This window comes from Chionomys nivalis, chromosome 12 (genome assembly GCF_950005125.1).
Source record: "Chionomys nivalis chromosome 12, mChiNiv1.1, whole genome shotgun sequence".
Classification (NCBI taxonomy): Eukaryota; Metazoa; Chordata; class Mammalia; order Rodentia; family Cricetidae; genus Chionomys; species Chionomys nivalis.
Window position 1 is genome coordinate 15,225,170 of NC_080097.1, and position 24,374 is coordinate 15,249,543.

Below are 24,374 nucleotides of genomic sequence, written 5' to 3' on the forward strand. Positions count from 1 at the left end.
CGGAATAGTGCTTTGTATATTGGTTGCTATTGATGTTACTTTCTCTAACTTCAGATCCTGTGGCTCCTAGTGAGAGATTTTATTTGGGGCTCTTTTGGGCAACAGTGGGGTTGGGGGTTGAAGGTTCCCTTTAGTATGTTTAAATTACTTTTCCTATTATGGTTTCAAAAGTGTTTGGAGTATGATATAAGTGATACTTGTAAACGTGATTGTATGTATAGACTATTTGTAATATAAGACGCATGTAGATGCCTTCTGTGTAGATACATAATCGAATAGATATTGTACATAAGACTAAGAATTAAGAGATTTGATTTTTCTTTTTAAAAGCTTTTAGAATAAGCAATCTCAGAATTTTCAATTTTTGAAGTTGCCCTTGTTTGTATTATGATAATGACACAACTTAGATATTTGATGATACATTTTTTTAGAAGCCGCGATGAGAGGAAAAAAGACGATCGTTCTCGCAAAAGAGATTATGATCGAAATCCTCCTCGACGAGATTCATATAGAGATCGGTATAACAGAAGGCGAGGGAGAAGTCGCAGTTACAGCAGGAGTCGCAGCCGAAGTTGGAGTAAAGAGCGGCTTCGTGACCGGGATAGAGATAGAAGCAGGACGAGGAGCAGAAGCCGGACACGAAGCCGGGGTTAGTGATCTATGTGTTCATGGTTTGGTTATAGTTCTTCACTTTGAAAATCCTTCCATGCTGCTCAGTGTGTTGTCTTTTTATCTTTCCTATTTGCCTGCCTCTGCCTCCCAAGTTCTGGGATTAAAGGCATGCACCTCCTCTGTTCAGTCTCCTACTATGGTTTTTGAGAATGCCTTCTCTTTTTTCTTTTCTTTTGAATACAAGTTCTCATTGTGTAGCCCTGACTGGCTTAGAACTGGTTATGTACACCAGGCTGTCCTTAAACATCCAGAGATCTGCATGCTTATAATGGGATAAAAGGCATGTATTTCCATGGTTGACTTCTAGGAATGTTTTCATAAAAAGATTACATATTTATTTATTGTTTTCATTCAAGATAATGCCTAACTATGTAGTTCTGGCCATCGAGGAACACACTATAGATAGAACAGTTTGACTTTGAATTCACAGAGGTCCACCTACCTCTGCCTCCAGGAGCTGGGAGTAAATGTGTGTGCTACCAAGTCTGGCTTGCGAATACTCTTTAAATTTTTCTACTAAAGACTTTTATTTCATGTATATTGACTGAGCTTGGCACAATGTGTATTTATTGGACAGCTTTATTTTTAAAGTCTAAAATATTTCTTGGTTATTTTATATGTGAATACAATATATTATTACTATTAGACTCCCAAATCCACCCAGATCTATTCCCCTCACTTTTCCAATTTGAGGTTTTTTTTAATATTTTAAATATCACATCAAATCAAATTAGTGCTGCCAAGATGTGCATGAGTCTAGATTACCATCCACTGTAGCACAGCCAGCTTACCGTAGGCTGTGCTACCGAAGTATACTGACTCCTGCCCCTGCAGCCAGCAGCAGTTGATAGCTCCTGAGCTAAGAGTGGGGCCTCCTGAGTCTCTTCTCGCTATGCTGGAGTCAGTGTGATCTGCAGGCAGCCATATTGGCTGTGTGTTCATGAATGCAGTATCCAGAAGACACTATTTTACACTGGTCTTCTGAACTGTGTCTCTACAACCTTTCTGTCTCCTCCTCAGATGTTTGGGAAAGGCTGGGGCCTAGCTGTCTGTGTAGGACTAAGCACTCCAGTCCCTTATGTCTACACTTTGATCAGCGAATTATTAAGTAACTTATAAAAGAGAACATCTGTGAAAGTTTGAACTGTTCTTACTTATAAAGGAGAACATTTGTGAAAGTTTGAACTGTTCTATGTATTTAGCAAAAACTGACATTGTTTTTTTAAGATCTGTATTTCTTTTTAAAAATATAGTTTTGCAAGTTATTTATGTTTTATTTCAGAAAGGGATTTGGTGAAACCTAAATATGACCTGGACAGAACAGATCCATTAGAAAATAATTATACACCAGTCTCTTCAGTATCTAATATTTCATCTGGCCACTATCCTGTGCCTACTTTGAGCAGCACCATTACTGTGATTGCTCCCACTCATCATGGTAATAACACTACCGAAAGCTGGTCTGAATTTCATGAAGACCAGGTAGATCACAACTCTTATGTGAGGCCACCAATGCCAAAGAAACGGTGTAGAGATTATGATGGTAAGTCGCTCGAGTGGATTTTTTTCTATTTTTGTCTAACTGATTTTGTGTTTATGTTTTTTATTTGTTTAGATTGTGTAATAATTCAAAAGGAGTTTATGATATTAGAAAGGACAGATTAGCTTTTTATCACTTTATGAATTCCATAATGTCATTTCCCATTAGGTCACTGCTATTAACACTATTGTTGGAGTTTACCAAAAAAGAGTAAATACCATTTGAGTTACCTTTCAAGGAATCTGCTCACTTGAACATTTTTGATGAAATCGTTTTTTATGAAATCAGTGATTATTGAAGTATATGTAGGACCTATGAAGTAAACACATCCTATGTAAGATTTTTCAAAAGAATCAGACGTATGGATTTACTATGAAAGATTATGTTTAGTATTGAAAGCACAGTTGCAATATGTTTTTGGTGTAAAATGAGAGACCTAAGTATTAAGTGTGTTATCTAATGATAAATAGGAAGTTGCATGTAAGTTTATATTATTTTATTTATTATGCTTATTTAAATTTTCTTTTTCATTTTGTATGTTAGGCATATTATTAGTTGATAATTGCTTATATTACTAGGAATGAATAGAGCTCTTGTGCAAGTGTAAATTATAATTTTGCCCAATACTAAAAATACTTTTATTTGCTGTTTGGTAACTCAGAGCTTTTCACATTTATTTTTAATAATCCTTTACTTGCAGAAAAGGGGTTTTGTATGAGAGGAGACATGTGTCCTTTTGATCATGGAAGTGATCCAGTAGTGGTAGAAGATGTGAACCTGCCCGGGATGCTGCCTTTTCCAGCGCAGCCACCTGTTGTTGAAGGACCACCTCCTCCTGGACTGCCTCCACCTCCTCCAATTCTTACACCCCCACCTGTGAATCTCAGACCCCCAGTGCCGCCACCAGGTCCATTACCACCCAGTCTCCCACCTGTCACAGGTCAGTAGATTAAGTTGTTTCCTAGTATTTATTGCTTACTTATAGTCTTTTATGAAATTAGTAATTTCACACTTGTTTTTGTTAATAATTTCTAAAGTAAACCTGGTAGAAACGAAGTATTCTCTCCCCACTTGGATACCATGCACAAGTCACCTTTCCTTTAAACTACTTACTGTGATTTGTAACAGCCTGTGGCTTGCATACATTAGGATAATGCTCCCTCGCTTGTAGGTCTTTATAGTTTACAGCAAACTGTTTTGGAATAGATTAAAAAGAATATTTACTGTAAAAAAGTTAACTTACTTGTAGGAGCTTATTCTTTATAGAAAACATTTTAGTTGATAAAAGAACATTTTAGGTTTGAATGTATAATAATTTATTTCATTTGTTTGCTTTCAGATGATATTTCTTATTCTTTGGTTTTGACAGGACCACCTCCTCCACTCCCTCCTTTACAGCCATCTGGCATGGATGCTCCACCCAACTCTGCAACCAGCTCTGTCCCCACTGTAGTAACAACCGGCATTCATCACCAGCCGCCTCCTGCTCCGCCCTCTCTCTTTACTGCAGGTGCAGTTTTGGTCCCCTTTAAATTCGTAATGTAAAGCTCTGCTTTAAAACTACCTAGTCAGTTAAAAATATGGGAAGAAATTTCTCACTAAAATTATACAGTGTGAAGTGGACTTGATGAATTAATATTAAATCACTCAATTAAGATCTTTTGGAGGACTTCTATTAGTAACTTTTTAAGTACAACTTTGTCATATATTTCAAACACATTAGTTTTATGGTTTTTTTTACTAATTATAAGTTATGTTTTTGTTTTTTCTATTATCACTGTTTGAAAGTTACCAAATGTTTTTTTTATAATTGTTGTTTAATTACAGTTTTTGTGTTACCAGATACATATGATACAGATGGCTACAATCCTGAAGCACCAAGCATAACAAACACTTCCAGACCTATGTATAGACACAGAGTGCATGCGCAAAGGCCTAACTTGATAGGACTAACATCAGGGGATATGGATTTGCCACCCAGAGGTATTATGATCAATCTTTTTTTTTTTCACAGCATTAAAAATGGGACAGCAGGATGGGGTGTAGCTTAGTAGCAGGAAGCTTGCTTATCAAGCACAGGGTCCCCTGCGTTGATCTCTAACAAAACAAACAAGTGACAGAGAAAGGAGGAAAGCTTAAGGAAGGTATGGTGGTGGTTTGCTCACTTGGTTTTCTGGTCTGTCATGAGTTCCATATTTATGAAATTCGCCCAAAGTACGTATGTCTTAGGAAACTTATTGTTTTGTTTCATGTGTGGTCTTTCTGGTTCACTTAAACCAGAGAGTTTCAACCTGTGGGTTGTGACCCTTTGACAAACCTATATCTCCAGAAGTATTTACATGACAACTTATAACAGTAGCAAAATTACAGCTATGAAGTTGCAATTAAATAATTTTATGGTTGTTGAAGTCATCATAACATGAGGAACTGTATTAAAGAGTCGCAGCATTGAGAACCATTGATGAGAGTAAGATAGAATTCTTTAAGTCTTGAAGTCTGTCATAGTTTAGATAATGAAATTATCTAAAACTTGTACTCCATATGCAGATTTTTTCGTATACTTGACATGTTAAAATTTGATACTTTTCTTTAGCAAAAGGAAATATGGGCTAGCAGTTAATTCATCTTTCAAATTCTAGGAGAGACAGTAAATTCTTTTTTTAGTTGCTTCTATAAATGAGACATATACATTGCATATAATGGGAAAGTAGACCCTTCAGATTATAGTTGTTAATAATGTTTACTTATCCTCTGAATTTCTCTCCCACCCTGGTTAGTTTACAGGAGTCTTCTTTCTTTCCTTGAGTCAGTTTAGCACTTAGAAAGAAAAACAGTAATTTTTAATTATGTAGTTTTGTCTGTGGGTTTGTATGTGAATGGAGGTGCCCAAGCAGTCCAGCAGAGGGTGGAATTTCCTCTGGTGTTATGAACTGCCTGATGTGGGTGCTGGGTACTGAACTCAGTCATCTGCAAGAGTAGTACTCCCTTTTACCTGCTGAGCTATTTGTCCAGCCCTATATTTTCATTAAAAATCATATCAATAGTCCTTGCTGTTACGGGTAACTCCTACTTCACTCATGTTTTGCTTCTTTTGTTTGGCATAAATGTATGCTGCTACTGGGTAATAATATTTTAAACCCTGTTCAGTGCCAGACTGGTTTTTAGTTTTGATTGAGAGAAGGAAGAGAAATCAAATCCTTTGCATGTAAATTTTTTGACATAGCCATTGGCATTATGGTAATTTCAGCTCTTTGTGAATAATGTTGCAGGATACATGAAGTGCTCTTATTGAGAGATAAATGTACACTGCCTTTTCTCATAGTCATAATTGTGTAGTGATTATTTTAATAGTTAGATACATCATGTTTTTTGTGTGATAATTTATAAATGCAGTTTTTACTTTTAGAAATGCATTAATTACTTTTAATTTGTCAACTGATTTAGCAAACCATTTAAATTGAGGATTGTTTATATGAATTTCATGTCCTTTTTTCAGTCCTTTCTTTTCATCCCAATATGTTCTTTTCAAATTTCTTGTTCTGGACTGTGACAATTGTATAAAAAGCTTGTAGTGATATGAATTATTTAATTACTCTGCATTTCTGGTAGCCTGAACCATGGCATTAGTTTGTCATGGGGGTATTATTTGGTAATTTGACTTAGGTTTCATACTTTAAATCTTGATATGAGGTAATCATTAAATAAAACATCTTGGGCACTTTTTATGGTATGGAATTCTAATATAAAAATGACTTCTTTGTCCTTGAAATTATTTTTGTATTTCAAAGGACAAGAACTGGATAGATGTTCCCACAGGTAGATATAGGCAGGAAGAAGAATTTAATAGCTTAAGGCAACTATCTGGTGCTGTTAGTTTTAACCAGAAATACTATTGAACTGATAATATTGTTTGGAAATGTTATATATAGATGATTAGATGCATTTGCTAATTGCATATCATGAAATACTTATTTCTTTGGTTTTTAATGCTTATTTTCAAGTAAACCTTAGTGAAAGTGAATCTGAAAGAGAAAATAGAGGTGTAGCAAATGCGCCAATTACTGGGTGAAAAACACTTTACTGTGTTTCTTAGTTTTCAGATAATTGAGGTTTGTTTTAGTGGAAAAGGATTGAATAGCTTAGAGCTTCTCCAAACGAGCCAATGAGCTAAGTGCCTACACTAAGGGACTAAGTCCTCTTGGAGAACTGGTCATGTGAGTGTATTCCTACCCACAGAAATCAGAACTTGCACTTTGATCACCACTAACGCCAATGCCGTATTTTCCCACTGAGATCAATATGACATGACATTTGTACCAACAATTCATATAGTACACTGATCAGTTGGTCAGCGAGAGAAAGGGAACTAAAGTATATACAGTTTACACTTCTGAGAAACTCAACTTTGTCTCAAAAAGGAAGGAGGTGTGGAAGGAAGTTCACAGGACAGTGAAGACATTTGAAGAATTTTAAAATAGGTGATAGAACTGGTCTAGGTTAGCAGTCGTGGGAACTGAGATTTTGACAGCATGATTTACTAAATGTGATTGGAAGAGTAATGTAAAGGCTGAAATCAAATACCAGTTTTTGTGTTGATAATTAGGAAGTGATAATAACATTTGCTACAAAAAGAATGGATTGGTAGAGAAATAAATTTTGTTACTGTTTAGTTAATATGCCTGTTAAGTCATCTGATTAGAAATACTTAAGTCTCAGCTTCCTGAAGACAGCTGACTGGAAATTACTTTGGAATCATAAATATGGAGGTAAAGAATAATAGAATGAAGCACAGTGAGTCTTGCATGGTTGACTCACATGGAACAAAGAGTCTTTTCTGTTTATTTTCATATCCCTCCCCCATATTTCTGCCCCGCTCCCCACACACCGGAACTCCTGAGAAACATCAGGAAAGATGAATGAAAGTAGATAAAAGAAGGACACTAGGGAGATAATGGAGTGAGATGAGGGAGCCAGACTTACTAGGGACTGGAAACAAAAGGCCACAAACAAAAGGGATTCCTGAAAATCCAGAACTGGTGATACCTAAGAGGGAAAGTAATCAGCAGCAGCAAATGTCTCTTGGAGGCCAGTTAAAAACTGAGAAGTAGGACTGGACAAGTGGTTAAGATGTTAAAAGCACTTACTGCTCTTTTGGATGACCAGGGTTTGATTCCAGTCCCAGCATCCACATGGTGGCTCACATCTGATGCCTCCATCTCTGCAGTCACCAGGCATATACACCGTGTACAGTGTACAGGCAAAGTACACATACACAACTGGGAAAAGACACTAAATATTCATACTCCTATGTATCAAATTGTGACATCAGTTTTTTATTTTTCTTCCATGAACAAGATGCTAGTAATGTGAACAGCTACCAATTTCCAGAGAACTAGTGACTGATTGGGTGTGGTAAGGAAGAAGAGATAGTCAAATGTAAATATCTCTTAGGGACTAGATGTAGGATATATAGAGAGAAACTAGAGGAGTAAAAGGAGAAGCCCCTTTGTAAATATGGAGGAATATGAACTGTAATATCAGATGCTGCTCATGTTCCAGTGTCATAGGAGAGCTAGAAAATGGAAGCAAGCAGCGGGGCTCCGAGACAGATTGGGGGCTCTGTCTTTATGTTTAGATAGACAACTAGAGAAATTGGGAATTTAGAAGCCCAGTATAGACAACAAGCTATGTAAAAAGACAAGCTTGTAAGATTGCTTTAGCAGAATGTTTGTAAAGTATTGGTTAGTAGATGTTTATAATTCTCTAGCGCTATATTCAGTTTTGAATATTTCTTTTAAAATATAATTTCAATTGTTAGTGTTGCTATCTAAGCAGTATAATTGCAGTTTGCTAGTTTGCAAAGGCAGTTTGATGTGTTTGAGCTTATAATTGTGCCTTTGATTTCAAAACTATGAATTTAAAGTCTCAAGTGACTTATTTCTATATTTATGTTTTGGTTTATGATAAAAGATGCAAATTGGAGGAGTGGCGTGGATTTTGCCTTTAAAAAAGTAGCCTATAAAATCATATTTGTCATGGGAACTTTATTGAGTCTTAGAGCTAAGTGTGAATTTAGAAAACTGCATCTGAAATTCTAAAATTTCCGAGGAGACTAAAATTCTCTTGAAATAATGTACTTGAATGTATATTGACCCTTTTGATTATAAAATATATTCATTTGGAGAGAAATGAACTCTTTCATTGGAGAAGTAGCTGAGATAAACACAAAAATATTAATGTCTACTTTTGTTTTGACACAGAAAAGCCTCCTAACAAAAGCAGTATGAGGATAGTAGTGGATTCAGAATCAAGGAAAAGAACCATTGGGTCTGGAGAACCTGGAGTTTCTACAAAGAAGACATGGTTTGATAAGTAATTAAATATTAAACTTATTATTTAAATTAGAATTAATTATATTAATAAATTTTGTTTTACATTGATTATTACTGTAATATTTTGATCATGTAATCTTTTCTCTTAAAAGATACTGATATGTAGGCTGTCCTCAGCTACAATTTTTGTTTTCTAGAAATTTATACAAATTGGTTTGACAGTACAAAATTATTTTCTTAGAAAATAGTGGAGAACACAATTTGACGCTTTCTTCTTCCACCTCAGAAAGAAGCAACCCCTTCTACATGTTAGCTGTATTATTGAGTAGAAGCTGTGCACAGGGTAGTTAGGAGCCCAGTGGCGTGTGAGAAGAAGGTGGAAGGTCTGGGTGGAGACTGCAGCATGTAGACACTTCCTATTAGGAACTGAAGCGGGCTTGGGGGGGCGGGGCGGAGAGGCTGAAGAGGCACTGAATAGATCAGGAAGAACTTTGAAGAAAGGAAGAAAGTCAGAATACTGGAGAGTTTGACATTGCATTTAAACATTTTCACCCGTAAAGGGAGATTAGGGCCACACCTAATAGTTCAATAGTTTTTATGTCTGATTTTGCTATTTAAGGGAAAAGGTAGCTTCATATATCACAGATATTATTTTATTCATGTGCCAAAGTATCATGTATATTTCCAATAATTTTGTTTCTTAAACTGGAGACAGGTTGAGGTGTCATCTTTATATCAAAAAGTAAAGAATTTCTAAAATGAAATGCTTTTCAGTAAGCTAACTTGCAGAATAGGAAAAGATTTGTGTGCACATTTTGACTAAATGCAAATAGTAGTACCTTTTTGATAAAGATAATTAGCAGAAGATGAAAAGTGTAAGTAAGGAGGAGTATGGTGTCCATAAAATATAGTAACGTTACAAATTTGGAAACTTCATTGTTGAAAGGAAACTTAAAATTTCCTTATCAACTAGTACCTCCAGTTTTGGAGAAAAATTGATTAAATTAAGAATATCCATTTTACTTGTAAAACTTCTTTCTTTGTAGTAGTTGGAGTCAGCATTTATAAATATATTGACCGACTTGATTTTTGTTTACAGACCTAATTTTAATAGGACAAACAGCCCAGGTTTCCAGAAGAAAGTTCAGTTTGGAAATGAAAATACTAAACTTGAACTTAGGAAAGTTCCTCCGGAATTAAATAATATCAGCAAACTTAATGAACATTTTAGTAGATTTGGAACATTGGTTAACTTACAGGTAAGAGGTGTGGAATGATACTATTGTCAGTAATTATTTGAAGAACTTAAGAAAACTTTATTTATAGAGACTTAGAAAATTTGTTCAGATTATCTTGTCTGTTACTAGAATGAAATACCTGAAGAGGGCTCATTTAATAAAGAAAAGATATTTTGTAAGATGAAGTAATGCTGTTAGTTTGGTCTCTGATGAGAGATGGTTGGGCTAGGGGCATTCAGTGGTCAGACTCACTCCCATATACCTTTCTCTTGTGAGAGCCCAGGGATCCCCGAGATCTTGTGGCTTAATTAGGATTACTGTTGCTGTGATGAAACACAATGACCAAGCAATTTGTAGAGGAAACGGTTTATTCACCATATGCTTCCATATCAGCCTTCATCATCAAAGGAGATCAGGATAAGAACTCAAGCAGGGCAGGAACCTGTAGGCAGGAACAGTTGCAGAGGCCATGGAGGAGTGCAGGTTACTGGCTTTCTCAGCCTGCTTTCTTACAAAACCCAGGACCACCAGCCCAGGGAGGTCCCTTACTCACAGTGGACTAGGCCCTTCCACATCAGTCACTTGTAAAGAAAATGCCCCACAGACCTATGGAGGCATTTTTCTTAAATGAGGTTCCTTCCTCTGAAATGACTTAGTGTGTGTGAAGCTGACATAAAACTACCCAGCATAGCTTGTAAGGACAGCTCCTCTAAGTGATCTGATAACTTACCACTAGCCTCACTTCTTCAAAGATTCTCACCACTTACCAGCACTGCTGGCACTAATAGCTTGTTTTGATCTGTCTTTGTTCTGGGAAACTAAAAAATGTCATGAAACTGCTTCCACATTGAAATCTAAATGTTTATCCAGGCCATGGTCACTCAGATCTGGCCCCCAAATAAACTTTCTCTTACTGCCCTAAACAAATAAGTAAATAAACAAAAAGCAAAGAACTTTCTCATGCTCTTTAGAAGTAACTCTGCGTTGGCACGTTGTATTGATAGAATAGGTCTAAGGAACTGTGATGATAAGCTCCTTACTTACTTGGAAGGACCAGCATTTCATATCTTGAGAAATTGACTGTCTAGAGCTGTGTATTCCTTTAGAAGTAAACTGTCCTCAATATGTTAAATCTTAGGTTGCCTATAATGGTGATCCTGAAGGTGCCCTTATCCAATTTGCAACATATGAAGAGGCAAAGAAAGCAATCTCAAGTACAGAAGCAGTATTAAATAACCGCTTTATTAAGGTTTATTGGCACAGAGAAGGAACTACTCAGCAGTTACAGACCACTTCACCAAAGGTAAGAGAAATTTGTGTGAAGTCTAGTGTTTCTTGGGGTCTTTTAACAGTTCTTAAACAGAGGCTTTTGAGCTATGAGGTGCCTGGCTTTCCTACTATAGAGACTTGACAAAGTTACTTATCCAGACTATTCTTTCATTAGCTTGTGAGGTTAATCCCAGTTTAGAGAATTATAATATGGCATGTGTAAAGCATCTGAAACACTCATTAAGAGATGACTGTATATCTTATAAGTTTACACTACACAGTATCTTTGGAATTCTTTTTCTTCCTTTCACTTTTCTCCTTTCTCTTTATTTTAGAGGTTATAGAATAGTCTGGTTTCTCATTGTTAAAGCAAACAATGATGATTTAATTATTTTTCTGTACTTTTATAATTCATTTCCTACAGAGAAGATTTATACACTGAAAAGAATTGAAAGATAGTTGAGTTTGATTATAAGCTACATTTAAACATTCTTTATATGGGTAATGAGTACAAAATCACCCTGGTTGGATTTTTATCTTCCTTTACTAACTAGCTTGTTTTTAATCTTTCCACTTGTTCTGAGGTAATACAGCCGTTAGTTCAGCAGCCCATTTTACCTGTTGTGAAACAATCTGTCAAAGAGCGGTTGGGTCCTGTACCATCAGTTACTGTTGAACCAGCAGAAGCTCAGAGTGCTACTTCAGACCTTCCCCAGGTAAATAGAAGGTTTTATCAAGAGATCTTTCAAATAGTTTCTTATTCATTTTCTATTCATTTTCCTTGGTAACTAGAATTTTGATGATGCATGTTTTACACAGAAATATGGTATATATGTCTTTGAACTTCTCCTGTAAGTTAGTTTTACTGTAACATTTGCACTGTCTTCTGCTAGAGAATACTTAGGAGAAAGGTCTCTTTTTCACTTTGTGGAGATGTATTTAAAAAATTTGCCTGAGAGTGAATTTCAGTATACTAAATCTTATTTTTTCCATTATCCTTTGCTTAGTGTTTTATCTCGTGATAATTATGCAGTAGGGTGAACAGAAAACATTTGAGAAAGGAAAACTTACACCGTCGGTCTACATGTGTTTGATGGATGATGATACATTGTTTTAGGAACTCACTTGCCCTGCTTAGAACTTTGTACCACTTACTACTGCCTGGATTCTCTTTATGTATGTTGTTGCTTTCCAAATTCTGTACTTGAGCCAACAGTTTCTTGTCTCTACACTCTCAGTCTCAGAAATTTAGCTTTTCTTTTTCTCTAGATGTTTTAAGACTTACTGTACATAATTGGGTTAGGATGTAGTATCCTACTTAGCTAATAGATGCCATGGTAGATGCCCTTTTTGATAATTCCTGATGCATAGAGTAAGATAATAAGATTCTATATGAAGGTTCAGAATGCAAATTGATAAACAGTTACTTTTAAATTTTATGTAAGTAATCACTAAGTATAATGTATTTAATTATAAGCATATTTTAGGAATAAATGACTCTTGTTTTTAAGCTTATGAAGCAGGTTTATACCTTAAATGTTCACATCTATTTTTAAATGTGCAGACTTTCTACTTATTAATGTACAGTTCCAGGAAGGGACATTAGGAACCAACTACTTGGACAGATTTTTACATTGTAATTTTTTTATGGTTAATATTAAGGACTTTTTGTTTTTCAACATCTGTTTCCTTTTTATCTTCTTATTTTTTTCCCTTTTCTTCTTTCTCCTTGTTTCTCTCCCATTTTTTTAAAGGCCCAAGTTTCTGTGGCTAGTATTGTTATGCACAAACTCAGTATATATAGTAGAATCAGGATGTTCAAAATCCCAACAGACTTAATATATGTTTGGGGAAACACTGAATATGTCCGTTTTAATCTTTTTAGAATGTAACTAAGTTATCTGTGAAGGACAGGTTGGGTTTTGTATCAAAGCCATCTGTTTCAGCAACTGAAAAGGTAAGAATAGCATGATGTGTTTGTCTTGGCTTCATAAATGTTTTCCAGGTGGCATCTTCATTTTTAATTTTTTTTCATGGCTCCAAACTCCTGCTTCTTAATAGTATTGGTAGCTCTTACTCCTATTTGCTGAAAAAGAAAAGCCTAGCTACTTTCTTTTTTACATCAACATTGTAATACTTGCTTCTCTTATTTCTGTGTGCTCCATTCTTTGTCTTCTTTTATGTTTATTTTCTAAAGAGACGTGCATTTTAGTTTCAAAACTCTGGTAGTGTAATAGAAAGGGTCATGAGCTAGGAATATTATCAGAATTTGATCCCCAGCTCTTTGTTTACTAACTGCATGATAATTGGCAGTGCATTTAACGTTTCTCAGTCTTTTAACGTATTGGTAGACTGGTGATGGTAACGTGTCTTTGTTTACTTAAAAGTAGTCTGTAAATGGGAAGGATGATCTAATTATTTTATTTTTGGCAGTTAAAAGTTATTGCTGACAGTTTTCTCTAAGGCTTTACAATACACTTTTTAAAAAAGAAGGTAAATACAGATTGTTACAGCTGTTTATGGATCTGTCTTCTGAATAGACAGACATAGGGTATTTTGTCTTCATGTTGCGGTATTAGGGACTTCCCTGATAACATTGTTTTGTTTGAAATACATGAAACTATAGGATATTAGAACTGAATGATCTAAAGACCAAGTATAACCAAGCCCCAAAAGATTTGTGTTTCTCTGATTTTTAGTCCATGTTCTTTCTAGTCTGAAGGTTGCAGTGGAAATTCATGATGAAAATGATTCAAGCATCTCCTGAACTGCCCTCCATTTGTTCTTTAGAGTGCTGTTTTTTTTTTTTTTAAATATTATTATTTATCTTTGTGGTCTTTGACATTTCTAGAAACTTGAAACTCAGTTTTCATCAGGCCTTCCTCTTGGGCATCTCAGTGCCTAAAATGAATTATTTTCCATATAGAAGTTAATTTTAATTTCTAGTCCTCACCTCTAGAAGTGGTTGTCTTAAAACCTCACGGGCACGGTGCATGTATTTATAGTCTACCACTTTTTCTCTACTTAAGTCTCCTGGCTTTTGGGTGCCTATTCACGGGTGTCTTGCCATTCTCCTCTTTAAATTTTTCTTTGTTGCCAATGTGTCAATACCATTCCAGTGTCTATTTATTATAGAAAATGTGAATTTATTGGCTACAGTTACTTGGTTTCATAAACAGTTCATAGACACCTCTGCCCTTGGTAGTTTGTCTCACTTTTGCTGTGCAGTCTATGTTATCTACCTTAGAAATAACTTGTGTGTCGTCTGTGTCCTTCAACCCAAGGTTTCAGTCTTGTTTTCTTCCTCTTTCTTTTCTAGCTCACTCTTCTCTTTTGTTTTTGTTCTATTTTGGTCTAGTTTTAGCTTCTTTGTAGTGCTTCTCCTAGAGTGCATTTACCTTGCCAATCAAATGTCCTGCCCTGGTATCTAATATGCCAGTTTTAGATATTAAACTTATCATAGAATGTTCATTTTTGAACTAAAAAAATGTTTTTTTTTTATTATTATTATTTTGGATATTTTTAAGACAGGGTTTCTCTGTAGTTCTGGCTGTCCTGGAACTCACTCTGTAGACCTGGCTGTCCTAAACTCAGAGATCCGCCTGCCTTTTTCTCCTGAGTGCTGGGATTAAAGACATGTACCACCACTGCCCGACTTAATGTATTTTTTTTTAATCTGAGGTATATATTATCCTGTTTTTATAATGAAAGTTAACATTTGTATTTGGAATTTTTTTAAATTAGAGATTGTGTGGTATAATTGAGCTACATTTCATATAGACACTTTAGTTTTTCATTTAGCCATTGGAAATGACATTGAGCAAGTTCTCTTAAATTTTGATTTGATGTAGAGTTTTGCTAATATAAATCCAAAGATTGGTAGAATAAATGAAGCTTTTCTCTCCCATTATTTGTTATTTTCATTTTTAGTACATTGTCCTCTAAAGACTTTTTTCCCTTGTTTTTCGAGATAGTTTCTCTGTAGTTTTGGAGCCTGTCCTGGAACTAGCTTTTGTAAATCGGGCTGGCCTCAAACTCACAGAGATCTGCCTGCCTCTGCCTCCTGAGTGGGATTAAAGGTGTGCATCACCACCTCCCCACTTCTTGGATTATTTTTTATTACCAGAAAATTTGACTTATTTAAAAGATTGGCTGCACTTTCTGGGAGTTAGAGTTTGTAGCAAAATTGACTATGGATTGCAAATAGTTTTTCTTTGTTTAAAATGTTTCTCTGTAAGGTCATTAATTCCTTTATCATATATGGAAAATTAAAAAGTTGAATTCATGGAGCAGAGTAATGTTAGTAGGGCTCCAGGGTGAGGAAATTATGAAGATAATAGTTGGAGGTTGTAAAATAATTTCAGAACATAAGTACAACATGATAACTTCAGTGAATAGCCATGATTTTAAGTGTCCTCACAACCAAATGCATCACAAGCATTCAGTTTAGCCATATACAAGAGATACACACATACACATACATATACACACAATGTATTATTTATGGCAGTTGTAATTTTTTACTGTTGGTTAAATTAAGCTTATAAAAAGTATCTAATATTGTTGAGAAGAATCTTCAGAATACTTTATAAATGAACCTTTAAATCTTGTTCTTCTCACAGATCTCCACTGGCCAGTGCTGTAGAATGCTATCTATGCTGTTAAGTAATATTGTAAATAAACATTCCACTCTATTGAATAGATGCATACTTAATCGAAAACATTAAGCATATTAATTTTCCTGTATATATAGTACTTCAGATACTTTTAAAATTAACTGAGTTTCTCTTTTCTGCTTTAAATACCTGCTACAACTTCTTTCTTTAACATGTTTACATTCTTTTATATTAAATTTCAGTTTGAACATTTTAAAAATGAAGCTTAGATGACTTCATAGTAATCCTAAATAGTAAATAATTTTGTTTTTTTGCAGAATAGTTTTTCCCTCCCATCCTTAGCAAGAAAATGTTTGGTTTTTCCATGAACTAGTACTAGTATGGATGATAATGTTGTATGTAAGAAACGGAGATGTGAGAACTATATAAACGGCTCAGCAGTTGAGAGTACTTGTTGGTCTGGTAGAGGACCCAGGCTCGTTTCCCAGAACCCTTGTAACTTCAGAAGGTTTAGGGGATCTAGTGCCCTCTTTTGACCTCCTTGGACCCCAGACATGCACATAATGCATATATGTAACATAATGGCAAAACACAAATACATATAAAATAAATCTAAATGAAAAAGAAAGAAAACGTGTTAGTGAAGGTAACCTCTTTAGAGAATTGACATGTCTTGGTTATAGGAGATATTAATGAAAGCTTACCACATGATAGACCTCTTAACCCATCTTCTGGGTTTATATTTGCTACCAAAACTGACAAAGGATATCATAAGAAAGGAAAATTATAGACTAACACCAGTTATGAACATAGACACAGATATTCCTAATAAATTATTAGTAATTTCCAGTGTATGTCAAATGCATAATACATCGTGGCTAGAAAAGATTTAGTCTAGAAACTCAAGATGATTTAGCATCAAGAAATCTATTTAACTAACCACATTAGTATTGTAAGGGAGAAGAAAAACCTCACATGAATAACTTGGTAGAAAAACATTTGGTGTAGCCGGGCGGTGGTGGCGCACGCCTTTAATCCCAGCACTCGGGAGGCAGAGGCAGGTGGATCTCTGGGAGTTCGAGGCCAGCCTGGTCTACAAGAGCTAGTTCCTGGCCGGGCACCAAAGCTACAGAGAAACCCTGTCTCGAAAAACCAAAAAAAAAAAAAAAAAAAAAAAAAGAAAAACATTTGGTGAAATATTTAACAACCTACAAAATAAGAATAGGCAGATTCTCTACATTGATAAAGAATGTTTGCATCCCTACCCACCAGAATTAACATTGAACTTAATGGTGAAACATATTGAATGTCTCCCATCTGTTAAGTTCAGGAAATGAGACAGAGATGTCCACTGTAAACATTTGCAGATTTTTCTGTAGGGCATAACCAATCCAGTAAAGTAGTAAAATGAAATAAACCATTATAAAGATTCTAAAGGAGGAAATAAAACTGTTTGTATATGGGTGACACAATTATTATCTGTATAGAAAATCCAAAATAAACTTAGAAGCAGTCGAGATGGTGAGTACAATTAGATCTTCAGAAGTTAAGCTAGTATTATGTCACCATGTTAAGTTACATTATGTGAAAAAATTGGAAAATAAACATGCTGTGTTTACTTGCAAAGGCCATGCTTTGTATTAGGAATTGTAACTCAATCTTGTCTGTTGGAATTGTTTTGCTTCCTTCACTGTTTTCATTTTAAATGTATTTATTTATTGACAGTGCTAAAGGTTGAACCCATGACTGTGCTGCCAGCCTCCAGTCTCATATGTAGCTCTTAGTGTGTGCTACTATCAGTGCTTCCAGCTCCCAAGTGCTCGATTTGCAGGCACATGCCACCAGGCCTGGATAAATTTTACATCTTGAAAAATGTGGATATTATTTACTATTTTAGTACCTAATCTAACACTAAATAGATTCAAATAAAAAACAATGCTTGTAGTTCTACAGTTCATTATTTCCAATACACGTTTTAATTTTACATCTTGGCACTTTTGGGCTATGTTTCACCATTGTTGAAAATAAAGTTATAAGTGTAACCTCTGTGCTCTTGTTTCTTTATCTTTGGATTTTAAGGAGTCCTTGAGATATTGAGGCTTTGTGGAACAGTTTATCATATATCCTATCATTACAAAAGGAAATCAGTGGATAGGACCATGGATGTGCTTATGAGACAGCTTGTAGAAACAAAGAAGTGTTCTGTTCTCATCAGATACAAACTTTGAGCCAGCATGCCGTAGTCTGATATAAAATGCTAAGATGGCTTTAAAAGCTATATTCCATAACCACTGTAGTGAGGAAAATACTAGTGGTTAAACAAATTGTTTTATATATATTTGATATTTGAAAACATGGTTGTGATACTCAATATTTCCAAGTTATTTGAGTGTGGAAAACTTTTCTACTCTAAGCTGTTTAACTTTTTAGGGCATTCTTATAAAAAATGGTATACTTAAAGTAGTTAAATATATACTTTAAAAAGTGAGACTGTTTTATGTTTTTCATAAGTTGTTTCTCTTTTGTATAATCATTCACTTTAACATTTGTTACATAGCAAACTAGGTTCAAAGACATTCTCTGAATTATTCACTAATAATCACTGAAATTAGACTATAAGGTAAATCCATGTTTTATATTCTAATGAATGCAAGGATTTCATAGTTACTATTTCATGTTCATTAGTGATATGTGACAGTTTTTAACCTTGAAGAAAATTACACATGAAATTTGGGTACATTTAGAATATTATTTTCTTTTACCTTTTAAACATCAGGTGTGCTCTGTGGAGGTAAAATAACAGTTTTTATTTTATTTAGATTTTGAGACATTCATGGATACATGGAAGAGTAATGAGTTGCCCATTTTTTTTCCTTCTAATTCCATGAGGAAAGATTAGACAGTGCTCTCCAAATGGCTGCTTTATGCTACACCAGATGTTAACATAGTAGCTAAAAATAGAGTGATAGTTCTTATTTATACTCTTACATCTTTGGGTATTATGTTTTAGTCTAGGAACTCTTAAGACATTTGAAGCAATAATATTTTCTCTGGAAATTCATGGTGTATGGTTACTTGATTAGGTTTTATAGAATCTGTTGATACCATCTTTTCTGGGAACCCGTCACCTCATGGAGCTTAGTAAAGGAAATAAGTAGATTGTCAGAGCTGTCCTTTTTTAAAATAAACCTTGTGTTTTAAAGGGTATTCCACTTGAATCTATAATCATTTGTTTAATTTAGTGTGAAAATATTTATCATGTGTGACTGTACTGTTTTAGATGCTAACAGCATAGTGATAAAAGTGAAACAGTAATTTGTGTTCAAGGAGAGCAAGAGCTTTGAGTTTGTGTTTTGGATACTGTCGAGTGAACCTTCAGTTTATAGATAAGCACACTGAAGTTACCCCACCTCTCAAGTTTACTTTAACCAAAGTCTCATAATTCTGCGTCAGTAAGACTTAGATTCAAGAACCACAAAGAAGAGAAGGACTAGTTTTTTGTTTCAAGGCTCTTGCAGTATAGATAGGAAGGAAGACATCACTATCAGAATTTTTAAAATTTATTAAATAGTTAATATTACCTAACAACATTTAATGGTATTTTATATCATGGCTTAAGGAATAAAAAGTTGTTTGTTAAATATTGGGCAGAAAAGAGAAATGGTTAGAGCTTTGGCTTGTACTGCATCTGAGCTTGGCTTAAGAGGTTAAGATCACTTCAGACAGGAAGAATATGGGCTGCAGGGAATGGAGAGTGATGGCTGCATTTATTTTGGAACTTCAAATTATAGTGATCATACTAAATTGTTTGTAGGATGACATTCAGTTTTTCTCTTGTGCTTTTTTTTTTTTTTTTTTGCTTCAGTAGAGATAGGTAGAGATATATTCACAAGTATTTTCTGAGAAATACAGTAATGGCAGTCCTTTTTCTTCTTTGATTTCAAGATTTACATGTTTGGCTTTGAATTTTTGTTACAGATATTAAGTCACTAGGAAATTTTTGTTTGGTTTAGGGCTTATTCACTCAAACCATTTCAAGTCATAAAATGTGATTTAGTTATTTTAAGTATATAATACATTTAGTTCTGCATGCTAATTTTAGGCAGGAATGCTTTAAAGTTTGAGTTTCTTAGAAGCAAGACTTAAGAAATTATGAATGATAACACTCTGAAAAAATTGAATTTGTGTTGGTAGGTGTTGTCTACATCTACTGGCCTTACAAAAACGGTGTATAATCCAGCTGCTTTGAAGGCTGCACAGAAAACTTTACTAGTTTCTACCCCTGCAGTTGATAGTAATGAAGCACAGAAAAAGAAACAGGTAAGCATAAATAGCATGACATATAAAATCTGCACCTAGGAAGAGTCCTCCAGTCAGTGTGTGTATAAGGCACTTACCACAAAGTGAGACTAGATAGATAGATCTGTGTGTAGAAATAAGTAGCCCCCCCCACACACACACACAATTTTCCGTTTACTGTAAAGGGAAGTTTTTTCTTTTTGATCTTTGACACTTGCATGCATTTTCTAAGCTTTACGGATAGAAACTTAGTGTATTGCTTTTGTTGCCACGCTTCTTCAACTAAAACTGCCTTTCTTGTATTGCTTTATCGATCTTTAGATATCATTAGATATTACTCAGATGATATTTTGATTCTTTTAGGAGACACTGAAACTTCAGCAGGATGTAAGAAAAAGGAAGCAAGAAATTTTAGAAAAGCACATTGAAACACAGAAGGTAAAATAATAAAAGTATTTGGCAAAATACCGGCGTTCTTATTTTTATTGAATTTAATCTTTTTAATTCATAGTGAGAACCAGATTTATTGTAATTGGTAGTGGTAAAAATAAAAAAAACAGTGTATCACGTGTATTAATTTATTAGCATTGTAGTTGAAGAAATTTATGAAGTGTACGTATAGTTTATATGGAAATGGCTATCAACGCAAATTGAAAATAAGTATATTTAGCTCTGTTACTGTAGTCTGGTCAGCGAATAATGAAATCTTTTTACTATTATTGACATGCTTTTCACTAATTGGGATTCTCTACTCCGGGGTTATACAGGAATAATCAAAAGCCACACCTGGCTGATCCATTTGCCCTGTGTCTAGTCCAAATTGAGAGGAAAATCATAATTATATGCCAGACTTCAAAGCTATTGTATGAAGAAAAACATCTTAGAATTTTTTATTGTTGAAATGTGCATTTTGGTACACTAGGCTAAATTACTTAATTTTGATGTGGGATTCTCCTCTGTATGTTGTGAATACTATCTAATAAAGAATCTGCTTTGGGCCTGTTGGAGCGCAGAATAGGGCAAGGTGGGAATTTTAAGCAGATAGAGGTGGAGAGGGTAGGCAGAGTCAAACGGAAGCCCTGTAGCTGCCACAGGAGACAGATGCCGGACAGAAACTTACGGGTAGGCCACAACTATGTGGCAATACATAGATTAATAGAAATGGGTTAATTTAAGATGTAAGAGTTAACTAGAAATATGCATAAGCTAATAGGCAAAGCAGTGTTTTAATTAATATAGTTTCTGTGTTGTTATCTCAGATCTGGGCGGCCAGGAAATGAACGAATGGCTTCTGCCAACATAATCTTATTTTTCCTTTTTTATCTTTTTAATGTGATTGATAAAACAATCAAATTATTTGTGGACATGGAGAGATGGCTCAATGGTTAAGAGCATTTGCTACTACTATTTCAGAGGACCCAAGTTTGGGTTTCTACAGCAATATCAGGTGCTTCACAATTGCACGTAACCCTAGCTGCAAGGTACCAGACCCTGTTTTCTGGCTTCCGTGGCCATCTGCATGCATACGGCACAAGCACATACACATCAATTATAAACTAAGTCTTTTTAAAACTTACTTAATGTGACTGGCATTTCTTGGCTGACATTTTTGGGGCAGATTGCTCTCTAATATATGACATTTTAATTAGAAATTAGCTTTTTTTTTTTTTTTTTTTTTTTTTTTTTTTCGAGATAGGGTTTCTCTGTGTAACAGTCCTAGCTGTTATGGAACTAGCTCTTGTAGACCAGACTGGACTTGAACTCAGAGAGATCTGCCTGCCTCTGTCTACTGAGTGCTGGAATTAAAAGTGTGCACCACCAGCCGGGCGGTGGTGGCGCACGCCTTTAATCCCAGCACTTGGGAGGCAGAGGCAGGCGGATCTTTGTGAGTTCGAGACCAGCCTGGTCTACAAGAGCTAGTTCCAGGACAGGCTCCAAAACCACAGAGAAACCCTGTCTCGAAAAACCAAAAAAAAAAAAAGTGTGCACCACCACTATCTGGCTTAGAAATTAGTTTTGATATGTTTTATAATGTAGTAGAAATGTAAAAATTTAGAAAAATGTTTTGTTGGAGTATAGTGGTGCATTAATATAATCTCAGCACCTGAGGAGACTAAGGCTGTCAAATTATTTAGTAATTTGTAGTGTAGGCTACACGTTAAGACTGTTGAAAAACTTACATAAGATTTTAAATATGGTCTTTTTTTATTTTGGATATACTTCATTAAGGTGAAATCATAGTGCTTCATACAAAACTGAAGCTATCTTAACTCCGAGAACATAATTCCATGTGATATCTCCTATCTCACTTCTCCTGTTCAGATCTTATGTTCTAAGAGAGCCAAATAATAGTAAAGTTCTTCCCAAAGTAAACTGGTTGTAATTATGCTGTTAGCTCCCAAGCCTGCTCTTCTATCTTTATACACTTAGATATGTCAGCTTTGTTGAGAACAATAAACTAAAAATAGTATTTGTTTTAATTGTTTTACTTTATTTGTTTTGTTATCAGTAGTAGGAATAGGTCTCTTAAGATTTCTGTTTTAAAACTTGCCAGATGCTAATTTCAAAACTAGAGAAAAACAAAACAATGAAGTCTGAAGATAAAGCAGAAATAATGAAAACATTAGAGGTTTTGACAAAAAATATTACCAAGTTGAAAGATGAAGTCAAAGCTACATCTCCTGGACGCTGTCTTCCAAAAAGTATAAAAACAAAGACTCAGGTATTCTGTTTTTTTTCCATATGACTGCTTACTAAGAATATCAAGCATGGGTCTGGCGAGATGGCCTAGTGGTTAAGTGCTCTTGTTGCTCTTTCAGAGGACCTAGGTTCAACTTACTTGGCAGCTAACAACTGTCTGTAATTCCAGTTCCAAAGGATCTCATGCCTTCTTTTGGCCCCCATGTGCACTGAATGAACATAGTGCACAGATACATATGCAGGCGAAACATCCATATATAATAAATACAAATAAGTCTTTTTAAAAAAGAGCTTTAAAATAAAAATACCAAACATGATTTTTTAAAGGTTTTTTTTTTAGGATGTATCCTTTGTTCAGAATTGGACCAATCATAACTCTACTTCTTACAGTTGTGAAACCTGCTATTATAAAATTATTATGGATAATTTTGGAAAGGTAGTTTGGGACAAAATGATATGGGTACTTGATTGTATGTTCAAGAAGTTTGAACTATATATTGTTACTAGTTAGTAATATAAAAGGCTCATGATAGGAAGTAACCTATTATCACTGTCGAGAAGAATTTTCAAAGGGAAAAAATTCAGATGTATTACTCTGGATGATCTAAACAAATGAGCAAGATGTTTTTAGATGGCAACAAGTGATAAAATATAGGTGGTACAGTATTTATTCTTTGTGTGTGTGTGATGCCACATTGACATTTCTAATTTCAATCTAAATCACATCCTTACTCTTTTTTAAAATTTATATTCTACTGTCAGTTTCCATAATGATGACTTGGTTTCATAACATCAGTTTATTCATCATTCAAGTTGACCTGCAATCCATTTTATTTATATTCTTCACAAACTAATTGTATTCCAATAAAGATTAGATCAGACGGGGCTGGAGAGATGGCTCAGGGGCTAAGAGCATTGCCTATTCTTCCAAAGGTCCTGAGTTCAATTCCCAGCAACCACATGGTGGCTCACAACCATCTGTGCCCTCTTCTGGCCTGCAGGCATACACGCAGACAGAATATTGTTTACATAATAAATACATAAATATTTTTTAAAAAATGATTAGATCAAGCCGGGCGGTGGTGGCGCACGCCTTTTATCCCAGCACTCGGGAGGCAGAGGCAGGCGGATCTCTGTGAGTTCGAGGCCAGCCTGGTCTACAAGAGCTAATTCCGGGACAGGCACTAAAGCTACAGAGAAACCCTGTTTCGAAAAACCAAAAAAAAAAAAAAAAAAAAAAAAGAGATTAGATGCTTTACTTTGAGTCCTTTTTGTAAATACTGTTAATTAGATAAAGTTAGGTCTGTGTCTGTTTTCAGTTTTGAATTCTTTCTTCTGGCTCCAGTTTTTACTGGTTTAAAATTTTTTAAAGTAACTAATAATAACATGGTTCAAAAGTACATAAAAAGATACACATAAGAGACTCCTTTCCAGCTCCTGATAATCGTATCCCTAACACAACTCCTATTGGTACCCTTTGTCATTACTTTGTGTATTTACCTATATAAAAACATACTATATATTGCTTGTTAGCCCTTTTCCTCCCAGAAGTTATTACATTATTAGCTCATAGAAATCATACTCTGGCTGTGGTATAGACAATGAATTTTAGGGAAATAAATGAGAATAAGGATTAGGATACTTTTACTAGAATAATATCACATGAAATAGGAATGTCAGTTTTCATAGTGACACATACATTTAATCT

General features: G+C 34.9%; 1 protein-coding gene across 16 annotated transcripts in view; it reads left to right on the forward strand.

Moving 5' to 3' along the window:
• Rbm26 (RNA binding motif protein 26) overlaps positions 1 to 24,374 on the forward strand; it is a 73,731-nt gene that overhangs the window by 24,310 nt on the left and 25,047 nt on the right. For 7 of the 16 annotated variants that reach the window (XM_057786706.1, XM_057786707.1, XM_057786708.1 and 4 more), the window contains exons 5-17: positions 432 to 649; positions 1,955 to 2,215; positions 2,913 to 3,152; positions 3,552 to 3,722; positions 4,040 to 4,195; positions 8,473 to 8,584; positions 9,644 to 9,803; positions 10,921 to 11,085; positions 11,636 to 11,767; positions 12,937 to 13,008; positions 19,862 to 19,987; positions 20,330 to 20,404; positions 22,521 to 22,688. In XM_057786706.1, coding sequence (XP_057642689.1) covers positions 432 to 649; positions 1,955 to 2,215; positions 2,913 to 3,152; positions 3,552 to 3,722; positions 4,040 to 4,195; positions 8,473 to 8,584; positions 9,644 to 9,803; positions 10,921 to 11,085; positions 11,636 to 11,767; positions 12,937 to 13,008; positions 19,862 to 19,987; positions 20,330 to 20,404; positions 22,521 to 22,688 — 2,056 coding nt within the window. The remainder of the gene's footprint in view (positions 1 to 431; positions 650 to 1,954; positions 2,216 to 2,912; positions 3,153 to 3,551; positions 3,723 to 4,039; positions 4,196 to 8,472; positions 8,585 to 9,643; positions 9,804 to 10,920; positions 11,086 to 11,635; positions 11,768 to 12,936; positions 13,009 to 19,861; positions 19,988 to 20,329; positions 20,405 to 22,520; positions 22,689 to 24,374) is intronic. The other 9 variants (XM_057786713.1, XM_057786714.1, XM_057786715.1 and 6 more) reach the window with 9 other exon arrangements.